We start from the raw sequence: 17611 nt of genomic DNA, 5'->3' as shown, positions 1-17611 counted from the left end.
CTGTGGATATAGATACTTTTGTACCCGTTTCCTCCCGCATCTTCACAAGGACTTTAGCTGTTGTTCTGGGATTGATTTGCAATTTTCACACCAAAGTACGTTCATCTCTAGGAGACAGAACCCGTCTCCTTCCTGAGCGGTATGACGGCTGCGTGGTCCCATGGTGTTTATACTTGCGTACTATTGTTTGTACAGATGAACGTGGTACCTTAAGGCGTTTGGAAATTTCTTTTTTTTCTAAGGTCTTAGCTGATTTCTTTTGATTTTCCCATGATGTCAAGCAAAGAGGCACTGAGTTTGAAGGTAGGCCTTGAAATACATCCACAGGTACACCTCCAATTGACTAAAATGATGTCAATTAGCCTATCAGAATCTTCTAAAGCCATAAAGCTGTTTAAAGGCACAGTCAACTTAGTTTATGTAATCTTCTGACTCACTGGAATTGTGATACAGTGGATTATAAATGAAATAATCTGTTACTTGTGTCATGCACAAAGTAGATGTCCTAACAGACATGCCAAAGCTATAGTTTGTTAACAAGACATTTGTGGAGTGGTTGAAAAACAAGTTTTAATGACTCCAACATAAGTGTATGTAAACTTCCCGACATCTATATATTTATATATATTTAATACGAGAGAGAGAGAGAGAGAGAGAGAGAGAGAGAGAGAGAGAGAGAGAGAAAACTGGGCAGGGCAGGCAGTAAGGGAGATATTCTCTGGTATCATGTAACATACTGTTGAGAGCCTGCACTTTGACTAGTAGCATAAAGCAATTAGCAGGTTGGTGAATCAGATCATTTAAAGATGTTGAACTTGGGTTAGGATTGTGTTTAGGAAAAGAGGTCAGGGAAAAAGGTCAGAGGTTACCTTGATGTCAGAGGAGAGGTTGTTGATCTTGCTGAAGCCAGCATTCTCTAGGTGAAAGTTAGCCCAGCGGAGCAGAAGCTCTTCAGGAGACAGCTTCATCAAATCCTCCAGACTCTCTCCCTCACGCAGCAACGCAGCTAGGGCTACACACACACACCATACACACACCATACACACACAGAGACGTTAACACTACCCTACCTGTGTGTGTGTGTGTGTGTGTGTGTGTGTGTGTGTGTGTGTGTGTGTGTGTGTGTGTGTGTGTGTGTGTGTGTGTGTGTGTGTGTGTGTACCTTCGTTCCTACTGAGTTCTATATCAGCGAACAGCCCTATCTTGATGATTTGCCACAGCAGGCCCAGTACCAGATGTGGTTTCCCCTCTCTCAGATCCAGAGCTCCGATGTTCACTACATGACAACCAATAGCAGAGGCAGAATTCAGAGCCAGGTTGAGATTCTCCTGTAGGAGAAAGGAGTGTGAGAGAGAGAGAGAGAGACAGAGAGAGAGAGAGAGAGACAGAGAGAGAGCGAGACAGAGAGAGAGAGAGACAGAGAGAGAGACAAAGACAGAGACAGAGAGAGAGACAGAGAGAGAGAGAGAGAGAGAGGGGTCATGAGCAGATTCACTGAAATTTTCAGCATGTTTTTACAAAAAAATAAAAAAAGATAGATTTAGAATTGGATACATCATAACCTTCACTTCAAATCAAAACGCCAAACCGACAACCTGATTTTGGATAAAATGACCTGGAAGGATTCCTACTGCAAAAGACTCTTATTCCCATTCAGCAAATGATCTGGCAAACCAACGACCAGCAAAAGAAGCACAACAGAAACCTGAAAATACCATCCAACTTGGAACTGAGTGAGTAATGTTTAGTCTGAAACTACTTTTAAACCCAAGGAGAAAAAATCTATCACAACAATCAATTCTACTTTATAAGGACTGAATGTTAAGCTAAGGCTACCAAGCTTGCTAGGACATAAAAGATAAGGCTGCAATTAGAGGTGAGGTGAGGAGAGGTGTCAAAGCCCTTGAGCCCAACAAGGGCAGCAGAGTTTCCTCCCTCAGTCAGTGGCCCTGCTCCATGGCTTCCCAGAGGTCATCTCAACACGGTACCCCTTGGATGTAAAAAATGAGAAGCTCGGAAAGACTACAAAAAGAAGCTCCTCATAGACAATCCAGAGACATGTTTTGCTGACGACTGCAAAAATGGGAACGTAAGAAACCTAATCTTCCACACAGACCATCCCCTGGTACAGTGCTATATTAACCAGACCATCCCCTGGTACAGTGCTATATTAACCAGACCATCCCCTGGCACAGTGCTATATTAACCAGACCATCCCCTGGTACAGTGCTATATTAACCAGACCATCCCCTGGTACAGTGCTATATTAACCAGACCATCCCCTGGTACAGTGCTATATTAACCAGACCATCCCCTGGTACAGTGCTATATTAACCAGACCATCCCCTGGTACAGTGCTATATTAACCAGACCATCCCCTGGTACAGTGCTATATTAACCAGACCATCCCCTGGTACAGTGCTATATTAACCAGACCATCCCCTGACACAGTGCTATATTAACCAGACCATCCCCTGGTACAGTGCTATATAAACCAGACCATCCCCTGGCACAGTGCTATATTAACCAGACCATCCCCTGGCATGGTGCTATATTAACCAGACCATCCCCTGGCACAGTGCTATATTAACCAGACCATCCCCTGGTACAGTGCTATATTAACCAGACCATCCCCTGGTACAGTGCTATATTAACCAGACCATCCCCTGGTACAGTGCTATATTAACCAGACCATCCCCTGGCACAGTGCTATATTAACCAGACCATCCCCTGGTACAGTGCTATATTAACCAGACCATCCCCTGGTACAGTGCTATATTAACCAGACCATCCCCTGGCACAGTGCTATATTAACCAGACCATCCCCTGGTACAGTGCTATATTAACCAGACCATCCCCTGGTACAGTGCTATATTAACCAGACCATCCCCTGGTACAGTGCTATATTAACCAGACCATCCCCTGGCACAGTGCTATATTAACCAGACCATCCCCTGGTACAGTGCTATATTAACCAGACCATCCCCTGGTACAGTGCTATATTAACCAGACCATCCCCTGGCACAGTGCTATATTAACCAGACCATCCCCTGGTACAGTGCTATATTAACCAGACCATCCCCTGGCACAGTGCTATATTAACCAGACCATCCCCTGGCACAGTGCTATATTAACCAGACCATCCCCTGGCACAGTGCTATATTAACCAGACCATCCCCTGGCACAGTGCTATATTAACCAGACCATCCCCTGACACAGTGCTATATTACCCAGACCATCCCCTGGCACAGTGCTATATTAACCAGACCATCCCCTGGTACAGTGCTATATTACCCAGACCATCCCCTGGTACAGTGCTATATTAACCAGACCATCCCCTGGCACAGTGCTATATTAACCAGACCATCCCCTAGCACAGTGCTATATTAACCAGACCATCCCCTGGCACAGTGCTATATTAACCAGACCATCCCCTGGCACAGTGCTATATTAACCAGACCATCCCCTGGCACAGTGCTATATTAACGAGACCATCCCCTGGCACAGTGCTATATTAACCAGACCATCCCCTGGCACAGTGCTATATTAACCAGACCATCCCCTGACACAGTGCTATAGTAACCAGACCATCCCCTGGTACAGTGCTATATTAACCAGACCATCCCCTGGTACAGTGCTATATTACCCAGACCATCCCCTGGCACAGTGCTATATTAACCAGACCATCCCCTGGCACAGTGCTATATTAACCAGACCATCCCCTGGCACAGTGCTATATTAACCAGACCATCCCCTGGTACAGTGCTATATTAACCAGACCATCCCCTGGTACAGTGCTATATTTACCAGACCATCCCCTGGTACAGTGCTATATTAACCAGACCATCCCCTGGTACAGTGCTATATTAACCAGACCATCCCCTGGTACAGTGCTATACCATCCCCTGGTACAGTGCTATATTAACCAGACCATCCCCTGGTACAGTGCTATATTAACCAGAGACCATCACCTGACAAAAAAAAAGCTTTGCACACTTGGCATTTCTCAACCAGCTTCATGAGGTAGTCACCTAGAACGCATTTCAATCGACAGGTGTGCCTTGTTAAAAGTTCATTTGTGGAATTTCTTTCCTTCTTAATGCATTTAGAGCTCTTTAACCCACCTGTATGGTGAAGGGAGTTAGAGCTCTTTAACCCACCTGTATGGTGAAGGGAGTTAGAGCTCTTTAACTCACCTGTATGGTGAAGGGAGTTAGAGCTCTTTAACCCACCTGTATGGTGAAGGGAGTTAGAGCTCTTTAACCCACCTGTATGGTGAAGGGAGTTAGAGCTCTTTAACTCACCTGTATGGTGAAGGGAGTTAGAGCTCTTTAACCCACCTGTATGGTGAAGGGAGTTAGAGCTCTTTAACCCACCTGTATGGTGAAGGGAGTTAGAGCTCTTTAACCCACCTGTATGGTGAAGGGAGTTAGAGCTCTTTAACCCACCTGTATGGTGAAGGGAGTTAGAGCTCTTTAACCCACCTGTATGGTGAAGGGAGTTAGAGCTCTTTAACCCACCTGTATGGTGAAGGGAGTGAGCTTCTTCTTATTGATTGTCCTCTCATCAATGGTGTCTGGGACTGACAGGTTGATCATTTTACTGCAGGACAACAGGAGAGACAGACATTGCAGTCAACTGGTGGGGATGGTGATGTGTGGCACTTCATTGTTCCTGTAAGTTGCTGTGGATCAGAGCGTCTGCTAAGATGACAGAAAAACAATGTGTGTGTGTTCTCACCAGAGGATGATGCCATCTCCTACAGCAGTGAACAAACTGTTGGGGGTGTTGGGGTTCATAGGGAGGACGTGTTTACAGTCAGGGTCCTTCTCCAGCGCTGCATTGATCCAGTTAACAAACGCATAACGCTCCTCCTCTACAAAACACAACCACACTGGGGGTTAATAACACAAACACACTGGGGGTTAATAACACAACCACACTGGGGGTTAATAACACAACCACACTGGGGGTTAATAACACAAACACACTGGGGGTTAATAACACAACCACACTGGGGGTTAATAACACAACCACACTGGGGGTTAATAACACAACCACACTGGGGGTTAATAACACAACCACACTGGGGGTTAATAACACAACCACACTGGGGGGTTAATAACACAACCACACTGGGGGTTAATAACACAACCACACCGGGGTTAATAACACAACCACACTGGGGGTTAATAACACAACCACACTGGGGGTTAATAACACAACCACACTGGGGGTTAATAACACAACCACACTGGGAGTTAATAACACAACCACACTGGGTTAATAACACAACCACACTGGGGGTTAATAACACAACCACACTGGGTTAATAACACAACCACACTGGGGTTAATAACACAACCACACTGGGGTTAATAACACAACAACACTGGGGGTTAATAACACAACCACACTGGGGTTAATAACACAACCACACTGGGGGTTAATAACACAACCACACTGGGGTTAATAACACAAACACACTGGGGGTTAATAACACAACCACACTGGGGGTTAATAACACAACCACACCGGGGTTAATGACACAACCACACTGGGTTAATAACACAACCACACCGGGGTTAATAACACAACCACACTGGGGGTTAATAACACAACCACACCGGGGGTTAATAACACAACCACACTGGGGTTAATAACACAACCACACTGGGGGTTAATAACACAACCACACTGGGGGTTAATAACACAACCACACTGGGGGTTAATAACACAACCACACCGGGGTTAATAACACAACCACACTGGGGGTTAATAACACAACCACACCGGGGTTAATGACACAACCACACTGGGGGTTAATAACACAACCACACTGGGGGTTAATAACACAACCACACTGGGGGTTAATAACACAACCACACTGGGGGTTAATAACACAACCACACTGGGGGTTAATAACACAACCACACTGGGGGTTAATAACACAACCACACTGGGGGTTAATAACACAACCACACTGGGGGTTAATAACACAACCACACTGGGGGTTAATAACACAACCACACTGGGGGTTAATAACACAACCACACTGGGGGTTAATAACACAACCACACTGGGGGTTAATAATAACACAACCACACTGGGGTTTATAACACAACCACACTGGGGGTTAATAACACAACCACACTGGGGGTTAATAACACAACCACACTGGGGGTTAATAACACAACCACACTGGGGGTTAATAACACAACCACACTGGGGGTTAATAACACAACCACACTGGGTTAATAACACAACCACACTGGGTTAATAACACAACCACACTGGGGGTTAATAACACAACCACACTGGGGGTTAATAACACAACCACACTGGGGTTAATAACACAACCACACTGGGGGTTTATAACACAACCACACTGGGTTAATGACACAACCACACTGGGGGTTAATAACACAACCACACTGGGGGTTAATAACACAACCACACTGGGGGTTTATAACACAACCACACTGGGTTAATAACACAACCACACTGGGGGTTAATAACACAACCACACTGGGGGTTAATAACACAACCACACTGGGGGTTAATAACACAACCACACTGGGGGTTAATAACACACTAAGACTGCTGTGCTACCTGAGAATGAGTGTTGTGTTCCTTCACTGGACAGCTCACTGGTTCCTCCTATAGCCAGAATCCCCTCCTTCCTGTTGATGGCCTTCCGGAAGCTCTTAGCTATGTCATCACCCTTCAGCTCCTTGGCGATCTGTATAAACACATGTTATACATGTCTCATGTCTGATAGGATGACCTCATCACCAGACCATGAGCCTGTCTCATGTCTGATAGGACGACCTCATCACCAGACCGTGAGCCTGTCTCATGTCTGATAGGACGACCTCATCACCAGACCGTGAGCCTGTCTCATGTCTGATAGGACGACCTCATCACCAGACCGTGAGCCTGTCTCATGTCTGATAGGACGACCTCATCACCAGACCGTGAGCCTGTCTCATGTCTGATAGGACGACCTCATCACCAGACCGTGAGCCTGTCTCATGTCTGATAGGACGACCTCATCACCAGACCGTGAGCCTGTCTCATGTCTGATAGGACGACCTCATCACCAGACCGTGAGCCTGTCTCATGTCTGATAGGACGACCTCATCACCAGACCGTGAGCCTGTCTCATGTCTGATAGGACGACCTCATCACCAGACCTTGAGCCTGTCTCATGTCTGATAGGGCGACCTCATCACCAGACCGTGAGCCTGTCTCATGTCTGATAGGACGACCTCATCACCAGACCGTGAGCCTGTCTCATGTCTGATAGGACAACCTCATCACCAGACCGTGAGCCTGTCTCATGTCTGATAGGACGACCTCATCACCAGGCCGTGAGCCTGTCTCATGTCTGATAGGACGACCTCATCACCTGACCGTGAGCCTGTCTCATGTCTGATAGGACGACCTCATCACCAGACCGTGAGCCTGTCTCATGTCTGATAGGACGACCTCATCACCTGACCGTGAGCCTGTCTCATGTCTGATAGGATGACCTCATCACCTGACCATGAGCCTGTCTCATGTCTGATAGATCCTCATGCTGTGGATCAGTAGGTAACGGAAGAGCTGAATCACCTTCTGTTTTACCTCTGTGGTCACCCTCTTCACATTTCTGTGGTCACCCTCTTCACATTTCTGTGGTCACCCTCTCTTCACATTTATGTGGTTACCCTCTCTTCACATTTCTGTGGTCACCCTCTCTTCACATTTCTGTGGTCACCCCCTCTTCACATTTCTGTGGTCACCCCCTCTTCACATTTCTGTGGTCACCCCCTTCACATTTCTCACTGTCAATCGTGAATCATAATTCTTCCAGTTTTACAGTTTAAAATTCCATCTGCGTTATTCCGTGTATATTCAGTTCTGTTATTTTCAATAATATCATCAAATATTTCAGCTCTGATCTAATTGGATGAAACCAGCACCATTCACCAGAGTAGCCTGTTCTCTACGAGTAGAACAGAGACTGAAGAATTCTGCACATGCACAGAGGCTTCAGGACCTTAGCTGTCGGGAACAGGGATCCAGAAATGTTGGATCGGAAGCCACTCTGAAAAAACGAATGCAAATGCAAACAAATGACTATAGGTCCTTCCCATGAACCCTGGCTGCTTGCAACACTGACAGCCTATAAGACATTGTGTGTGTGTGTGTGTGTGTGTGTGTGTGTGTGTGTGTGTGTGTGTGTGTGTGTGTGTGTGTGTGTGTGTGTGTGTGTGTGTGTGTGTGTGTGTGTGTGTGTGTGTGTGAGCCAGTGCGTGTGTGTGAGCCAGTGCATGTGTGTGTGTGTGTGTGTGTGTGTGTGTGTGTGTGTGTGTGTGCCAGTGCGTGTGTGCGTGTGTGTGTGTGTGTCTGTCTGTCTGTCTGTCTGTCTGTGTGTTTGGAGGTAATCATATTAAGTGGTGCGATGTAAGGACTCAGTCCAAGATGGCAGCCTGCCAGACATCAGATCCTGACTCATCATGCCCAACAGAATGGAAGCTGTTTAGTGACTCATCATGCCCAACAGAATGGAAGCTGTTTAGTGACTCATCATGCCCAACAGAATGGAAGCTGTTTAGTGACTCATCATGACCAACAGAATGGAAGCTGTTTAGTGACTCATCATGACCAACAGAATGGAAGCTGTTTAGTGACTCATCATGACCAACAGAATGGAAGCTGTTTAGTGACTCATCATGACCAACAGAATGGAAGCTGTTTAGTGACTCATCATGCCCAACAGAATGGAAGCTGTTTAGAGTGCAGACTCAGAAACAACCTTCAAATCAAATCAAATCTAATCTAATTTTATTTGTCACATACACATGGTTAGCAGATGTTAATGCGAGTGTAGCGAAATGCTTGTGCTTCTAGTTCCGACAATGCAGTAATAACCAACAAGTAATCTAACTAACAATTTCAAAACTACTGTCTTATACAGTGTAAGGGGATAAAGAATATGTACATAAAGATATATGAATGAGTGATGGTACAGAGCAGCATAGGCAAGATACAGTAGATGGTATCGAGTACAGTATATACATATGAGATGAGTATGTAAACAAAGTGGCATAGTTAAAGTGGCTAGTGATACATGTATTACATAAGGATGCAGTAGATGATATAGAGTACAGTATATACGTATGCATATGAGATGAATAATGTAGGGTATGTAACATTATATTAGGTAGCATTGTTTAAAGTGGCTAGTGATATATTTTACATCATTTCCCATCAATTCCCATTATTAAAGTGGCTGGAGTTGAGTCAGTGTCAGTGTCAGTGTGTTGGCAGCAGCCACTCAATGTTAGTGATGGCTGTTTAACAGTCTGATGGCCTTGAGATAGAAGCTGTTTTTCAGTCTCTCGGTCCCAGCTTTGATGCACCTGTACTGACCTCGCCTTCTGGATGATAGCGGGGTGAACAGGCAGTGGCTCGGGTGGTTGTTGTCCTTGATGATCTTTACGGCCTTCCTGTGACATCGGGTGGTGTAGGTGTCCTGGAGGGCAGGTAGTTTGCCCCGGTGATGCGTTGTGCAGACCTCACTACCCTCTGGAGAGCCTTACGGTTGTGGGCGGTGCAGTTGCCGTACCAGGCGGTGATGCAGCCCGCCAGGATGCTCTCGATTGTGCATCTGTAGAAGTTTGTGAGTGCTTTTGGTGACAAGCCGAATTTCTTCAGCCTCCTGAGGTTGAAGAGGCGCTGCTGCGCCTTCTTCACGATGCTGTCTGTGTGAGTGGACCAATTCAGTTTGTCTGTGATGTGTATGCCGAGGAACTTAAAACTTGCTACCCTCTCCACTACTGTTCCATCGATGTGGATAGGGGTGTTCCCTCTGCTGTTTCCTGAAGTCCACAATCATCTCCTTAGTTTTGTTGACGTTGAGTGTGAGGTTATTTTCCTGACACCACACTCCGAGGGCCCTCACCTCCTCCCTTCTGGTTAGGGAATGTTTTAATCGTTGCTATGGGAACGACATCTTCAACGCACGTTCTAATGTTGTTATCTGACGCAACACGAAACATCTCCCAGTCGACGTGATGGAAGCAGTCTTGGAGTGTGGAGTCAGCTTGGTCAGACCAGCGTTGAACAGACCTCAGCGTGGGAGCTTCTTTTTTTAGTTTCTGTCTGTAGGCAGGGATCAACAAAATGGAGTCGTGGTCAGCTTTTCCGAAAGGAGGGCGGGGCAGGGCCTTATATGCGTCGCAGAAGTTAGAGTAACAATGATCCAAGGTTTTTCCACCCCTGGTTGCGCAATCAATATGCTGATAAAATTTAGGGAGTCTTTTACTAAGCCCTATGCAGACTTAGGGTCCCATCCATAAACAACCCTTAGACCGTAGCCCCGGGGCACTTCTCCCCTTCCTCTTCCCATTGCCCTAGCCCTAAGCCTCTAGCCTTTTCCAACTCTTCAAAGCTGATGTGATGTGATGTGTTGTGATGTGTGTGTGTGTGTGTGTGTGTGTGTGTGTGTGTGTGTGTGTGTGTGTGTGTGTGTGTGTGTGTGTGTGTGTGTGTGTGTGTGTGACTCACCGAGAGGAACCGTCGAAGCTGATCTGGTTGTCTTTGTTGCGGTCCAGTTTTTTATGATCTCTCTGACCTTGTATCCTGGCAACGGTAGGTTAGCTTCTTTAAACAGGTCAGTCAGCTCCATGTCACAGATAAAACCATTACTGTTAGTATCTGGAGAGAGAGGGGAGATAGGGAGGGAGAAGAGAGGGAGGGAGGGAGAAAGGTAGGAGAGAGGGAGAGAGGGGGAGAGGAGGAGGGAGAGAGAGGGGGAGAGAGGGAGAGAGGGAGGGAGAGACAGAGAGGGGGAGAGACAGAGAGGGAGAAGAGAGGGAGGGAGGGAGAAAGATAGGAGAGAGGGAGAGAGGGGGGGAGAGGAGGAGGGAGAGAGGGGGAGAGAGGGAGAGAGGGAGAGAGAGACAGAGAGGGGGAGAGACAGAGAGGGGAGGGAGGGAGGGAGGGAGGGAGGGAGGGAGGGAGGGAGGGAGGGAGGGAGGGAGGGAGGGAGGGAGGGAGGGAGGGAGGGAGGGAGGGAGGGAGGGAGGGAGGGAGGGAGAGAGAGGGGGGAGAGGGAGAGAGGGGGAGAGAGAGAGAGAAAGAGAAAGGGGGAGAAGGAGGGAGAGAGAGAGGGAGAAAGGGGGAGAAAGGGGGAGAGGGAGGGAGAGAGAGAGGGGGAGAGGGAGGGAGAGAGACAGGGAGAAAGGGAGAGAGGGAGGGAGAGGGAGAGGGAGAGAGGGAGAAAGGGAGAGAGGGAGAAAAGGAGAGAGGGGGAGAGGGAGAGAGAGAGGGAGAGAGGGGGAGAGAGAGAGGGGGAGAGGGAGGGAGAGAGAGAGGGAGAAAGGGGGAGAGGGAGAGAGAGAGAAATGGACAGAAAGGTGTGGAGAGAGAGAGAGAAAGCAATGAGCAGTTGTGTTGTTATGTACAGTTGAAGTCTACTGTTTACATACACTTATGTTGGAGTCATTAAAACTTGTTTTTCAACCACTCCACAAATGTCTTGTTAACAAACTATAGCTTTGGCAAGTCTGTTAGGACATCTACTTTGTGCATGACACAAGTAACAGATTATTTCATTTATAATCCACTGTATCACAATTCCAGTGGGTCAGAAGATTACATAAACTAAGTTGACTGTGCCTTTAAACAGCTTTACGGCTTTAGAAGATTCTGCTAGGCTAATTGACATCATTTTAGTCAATTGGAGGTGTACCTGTGGATAAATGTCAAGGCCTACCTTTAAACTCAGTGCCTCCTTGCTTGACATCATGGGAAAATCAAAAGAAATCAGCCAAGACATTAGAAAAAAAATTGTAGACCTCCACAAGTCTGGTTCATCCTTGGGAGCAATTTCCAAATGCCTGAAGGTACCACGTTCATCTGTTCAAACAATAGTACGCAAGTATAAACACCATGGGACCACGCAGCCGTCATACCGCTCAGGAAGGAGATGCATTCTGTCTCCTAGAGATGAACGTACTTTCGTGCGAAAAGTGCAAATCAATCCCAGAAGAACAGCCAAAGACCCTGTGAAGATGCTGGAGGAAACAGGTACAAAAGTATCTATATCCACAGTAAAACGAGTCTTATATCGACATAACCTGAAAGGCCATTCAGCAAGGAAGAAGCCACTGCTCCAAAACCGCCATTAAAAAAAGCCAGACTACGGTTTGCAAAATGCACATGGGGACAAAGATCGTACTTCTTGGAGAAATGTCCTCTTGTCTGATGAAACAAAAATGTATCTGTTTGGCCATGATGACCATTGTTATGTTTGGAGGAAAAAGGGGGAGGCTTCCAAGCCGAAGAACACCATCCCAACCGTGAAGCACGGGGGTGGCAGCATCATGTTGTGGGGGTGCTTTGCTGCAGGAGGGACTGGTGCACTTCACAAAATAGATGGCATCTTGAGGGAGAAAAAATATGTGGATATATTGAAGCAACATCTCAAGACATCAGTCAAGAAGTTAAAGCTTGGTCGCAAATGGGTCTTCCAAATGCACAGTAACCCCAAGCATACTTCCAAAGTTGTGGCAAAATGGCTTCAGGACAACAAAGTCAAGGTATTGGAGTGGCCATCACAAAGCCCTGACCTCAATCCTATAGAAAGTTTGTGGGCAGAACTGAAAAAGCTTGTGTGAGCAAGGAGGCCTACAAACCTGACTCAGTTACACCAGCTCTGTCAGGAGGAATGGGCCAAGATTCACCCAACTTATTGTGGGAAGCTTGTGGAAGGCTACCTGAAATGTTTGACCCAAGTTAAACAATTTAAAGGCAATGCTACCAAATACTAATTGAGTGTATGAAAACTTCTGATCCACTAGGAATGTGATGAATGAAATAAAATCTGAAATCAATCATTCTCTCTACTATTATTCTGACATTTCACATTCTTAAAATAAAGTGGTGATCCTAACTGACCTAAAAACAGAGCATTTTTACTGGGATTAAATGTCATTAATTGTGAAAAACTGAGTTTAAATGTATTTGGTTAATGTATGTAAACTTCTGACTTCAACTGTAAATAACATCATGATCAGAGGGAAGATTTGACAATCTTGTGATTTACTACAATCACAGACTGGATCACTTGCAGTCTGTTTCCACGAGGAAAACACCTCACACTGAATACACTGTATATGCACATATACATTATACACTATCTATACAAAGGTATGACACCCCTTCAAATTACTGGATTGAGCTATATCAGCCACACCCGTTGCTGACAGGTGTATAAAATCGAACACACAGCCATGCAATCTCCATAGACAAAGATTGGCAGTATAATCTCCTTACTGAAAAGCTCTGTGACATCAACGTGGGACCGTCGTTGGATGTCACCTTTGCAACAAGTCAGTTCGTAGAATTTCTTCCCTACTAGAGCTTCCCCGGTCAACTGTTAGTGCTGTTATTGTAAAGTAGAAACATCTTGGAGCAACAACGGCTCAGCCGCAAAGTGGTAGGCCACACAAGCTCAGAGAACGGGACCACCGAGTGCTGAAGCACGTAGCGCATAAAAATAATTTGTCCTTGGTTGCAACACTCCCTTCCAACCTGCCTCTGGAAGCAATGTCAGCAGAAGGACTGTTCGTCGGGAGCTTCATGAAATGGGTCTCCATGGCCGAGCAGCAGCACACAAGCCTAAGATCACCATGCACAATGCCAAGCATCGGCTGGAGTGGAGTAAAGCTCGCCGCCATTGGAACAGTGGAAACGCGTTTTCTGGAGTGATGAATCACGCTTTACAATCTGGCAGTCCCACGGACGAATCTGGGTTTGGAGGATGCCAGGAGAACGCTACCTGCCCCAATGCATAGTGCCAACTGTAAAGTTTGGTGGAGGAGACATAATGGTCTGGGGCTGTTTTTCATGTTTCGGGCCCCTTAGTTCCAGTGAAGGGAAATCTTAACGCTACAGCATACAATGACATTCTAGACGATTCTGTGCTTCCTACTTTGTGGCAACAGTTTGGGGAAGGCCCTTTCCTGTTTCAGCATGACAATGCCTCTGTGCACAAAGCCAGGTCCATACAGAAATGGTTTGTCAAGATCGGTGTGGAAGAACTTGCCTGGCCTGCACAGAGCCCTGACCTCAACACCATCAAACACCTTTGGGATGAATTGGAACGCCGACTGCGAGCCGGGCCTAATCACCCCCAATATCAGTGCCCGACCTCACTAATGCTCTGGTGGCTGAATAGAAGCAAGTCCCCGCAGCAATGTTTCAACATCTAGTGGAAAGCCTTCCCAGAAGAGTGGAGGCTGCTATGGCAGCAAAGGGGGGGGGGGGGCAACTCCATATTCATGGCCATGATTTTGGAATGAGATGTTCGACGAACAGGTGTCCACATACTTTCGGTCATGTAGTGTATTGAATGCACTCACCAACTTTCTGGAAGGCCTCTCTGAGCTCCTCCATCTCGTCTTTAGGTATCTTTCCCGCCATCTCCTCTGATCACACTGAGTCTGGAAAGCAGGAGAGAGGGAGAGAGAAAATGAGAGAAGAGAGAGGGGGGTTATAGAGCGTTGGGGATGATGAAAGGAAAAGAGAGCGAGTGTACAATGTAAAACACCATATAATGCACGCAGAGCAGAATTAGGCCGATGCCCACTAATAATCCAAATCCAGAAAAGAGACGTTCAATTCTGAAACCACCTAAAAGAAAGTGATTCCCAAACCTTCCATAACAAAGCCATCACCTACAGAGAGATGAACCTGGAGAAGAGTCCCCTAAGCAAGCTGTCCTGGGGCTCTGTTCACAAACACAAACAGACCTCACAGAGCCCCAGGACAGCAGCACAATTAGACCCAAACAAATCATGAGAAAAATAAACTATAATTACTTGACACATTGGAAAGTATTAATTAACAAAAAAACAGAGTAAACTAGAATGCTATTTGGCCCTAAACAGAGAGTACACAGTGGCAGAATACCTGACCACGGTGACTGACCCAAACTTAAGGAAAACTTTACAGACTCAGTGAGCATAGCCTTGCTATTGGCCGCCGTAGGCAATAATGGCTCTCAAGAGAAGACAGGCTATGTGCTCACTGCCCACAAAATGAGGTGGAAACTGAGCTGCACTTCCTAACCTCCTGCCAGATGTATGACCATATTAGAGACACATATGTCCCTCAGATTACACAGATCCACAAGGAATGAAAAGATAAACTCACATATCTATTGTGAACAGTGTGCCATCATTACAGCAAGATTTGTGACCTGTTGCTACAAGAAAAGTGAAAACCTATATTTATGTTTATTTATCTTCCCTTTTGTACTTTTAACTATTTGCACATCATTACAACACTGTATGTATGTATGTATGTATATATATATATATATATATATATATATATATATATATATATATATATATATATATAAAATTACATTTGAAATTATCTTTATTCTTTTGGAGCTTTTGTGAGCGTAATGTTTATAAATTTGTGTACAGAATATGAGAGACATTTTTGTGCGTATAGAACATTTCGGGGATCTTTTGTTTCAGCTCATAAAACACGGCACCAACACTTTACAAGTTGCCTTAATATTTTTGTTCAGTGTAGAATCAAAACTGGGCCATTTTTGTATTTTGGCAACATATCTTCTGTGATGGCCTCACAATGTTCTCACCAAAATGCTCCCTACAACCTAATGAAACATCTGGGAACCTTTAAACAACAGATTAAATGTAGGAACGTTCTTGCAGCATCAGGCAAATGTTCTGTATGTGTTATGAGAACATAGGCCACTACCTAACAAATGTTCTGTATGTGTTATGAGAACATAGGCCACTACCTAACAAATGTTCTGTATGTGTTATGAGAACATAGGCCACTACCTAACAAATGTTCTGTATGTGTTATGAGAACATAGGCCACTACCTAACAAATGTTCTGTATGTGTTATGAGAACATAGGCCACTACCTAACAAATGTTCTGTATGTGTTATGAGAACATAGCACTACCTAACAAATGTTCTGTATGTGTTATGAGAACATAGGCCACTACCTAACAAATGTTCTGTATGTGTTATGAGAACATAGACCACTACCTAACAAATGTTCTGTATGTGTTATGAGAACATAGGCCACTACCTAACAAATGTTCTGTATGTGTTATGAGAACATAGGCCACTACCTAACAAATGTTCTGTATGTGTTATGAGAACATAGGCCACTACCTAACAAATGTTCTGTATGTGTTATGAGAACATAGGCCACTACCTAACAAATGTTCTGTATGTGTTATGAGAACATAGGCCACTACCTAACAAATGTTCTGTATGTGTTATGAGAACATAGGCCACTACCTAACAAATGTTCTGTATGTGTTATGAGAACATAGGCCACTACCTAACAAATGTTCTGTATGTGTTATGAGAACATAGACCACTACCTAACAAATGTTCTGTATGTGTTATGAGAACATAGGCCACTACCTAACAAATGTTCTGTATGTGTTATGAGAACATAGACCACTACCTAACAAATGTTCTGTATGTGTTATGAGAACATAGGCCACTACCTAACAAATGTTCTGTATGTGTTATGAGAACATAGGCCACTACCTAACAAATGTTCTGTATGTGTTATGAGAACATAGGCCACTACCTAACAAATGTTCTGTATGTGTTATGAGAACATAGGCCACTACCTAACAAATGTTCTGTATGTGTTATGAGAACATAGGCCACTACCTAACAAATGTTCTGTATGTGTTATGAGAACATAGGCCCCTACCTAACAAATGTTCTGTATGTGTTATGAGAACATAGGCCACTACCTAACAAATGTTCTGTATGTGTTATGAGAACATAGACCACTACCTAACAAATGTTCTGTATGTGTTATGAGAACATAGGCCACTACCTAACAAATGTTCTGTATGTGTTATGAGAACATAGGTTACTACCTAACAAATGTTCTGTATGTGTTATGAGAACATAGGCCACTACCTAACAAATGTTCTGTATGTGTTATGAGAACATAGGCCACTACCTAACAAATGTTCTGTATGTGTTATGAGAACATAGGCCACTACCTAACAAATGTTCTGTATGTGTTATGAGAACATAGACCACTACCTAACAAATGTTCTGTATGTGTTATGAGAACATAGGCCACTACCTAACAAATGTTCTGTATGTGTTATGAGAACATAGGCCACTACCTAACAAATGTTCTGTATGTGTTATGAGAACATAGGCCACTACCTAACAAATGTTCTGTATGTGTTATGAGAACATAGGCCACTACCTAACAAATGTTCTGTATGTGTTATGAGAACATAGACCACTACCTAACAAATGTTCTGTATGTGTTATGAGAACATAGGCCACTACCTAACAAATGTTCTGTATGTGTTATGAGAACATAGGCCACTACCTAACAAATGTTCTGGCTACTTGCTGGGAAAACATTACTTGTAGATTGTGTCATTACATTACCTGGAAACGTAATGAGAACTTTTGGGGAACGTTCGTTCTGTGGTGATTGTTACCGAAGTTGTACACAACATTGTAATCAATGTTAAGAGAACATTTCAAGGATATTTAATTAAAAAACATTTTAT

At 44.9% G+C, this 17611-nt stretch overlaps 1 protein-coding gene across 1 annotated transcript in view; it reads right to left on the bottom strand.

The window, feature by feature from the left end:
* LOC112237048 (plastin-3-like) overlaps positions 1 to 14478 on the bottom strand; it is a 44125-nt gene extending 29647 nt beyond the window's left edge. Inside the window, exons 1-8 of the mRNA XM_042303031.1 lie at positions 14418 to 14478; positions 10625 to 10707; positions 10558 to 10575; positions 6613 to 6742; positions 4741 to 4876; positions 4521 to 4602; positions 1163 to 1328; positions 870 to 1012 (exon numbers count right to left, since the gene is read on the bottom strand). Coding sequence (XP_042158965.1) covers positions 870 to 1012; positions 1163 to 1328; positions 4521 to 4602; positions 4741 to 4876; positions 6613 to 6742; positions 10558 to 10575; positions 10625 to 10707; positions 14418 to 14478 — 819 coding nt within the window. The remainder of the gene's footprint in view (positions 1 to 869; positions 1013 to 1162; positions 1329 to 4520; positions 4603 to 4740; positions 4877 to 6612; positions 6743 to 10557; positions 10576 to 10624; positions 10708 to 14417) is intronic.
* Positions 14479 to 17611: the final 3133 nt, after the last annotated feature.

The sequence above is a fragment of the Oncorhynchus tshawytscha genome, linkage group LG21 (assembly GCF_018296145.1).
Source record: "Oncorhynchus tshawytscha isolate Ot180627B linkage group LG21, Otsh_v2.0, whole genome shotgun sequence".
Lineage (NCBI taxonomy): Eukaryota > Metazoa > Chordata > Actinopteri > Salmoniformes > Salmonidae > Oncorhynchus > Oncorhynchus tshawytscha.
Note: the sequence above shows the minus strand (reverse complement) of the source record. Positions and strands in the feature narration are given on the sequence as shown.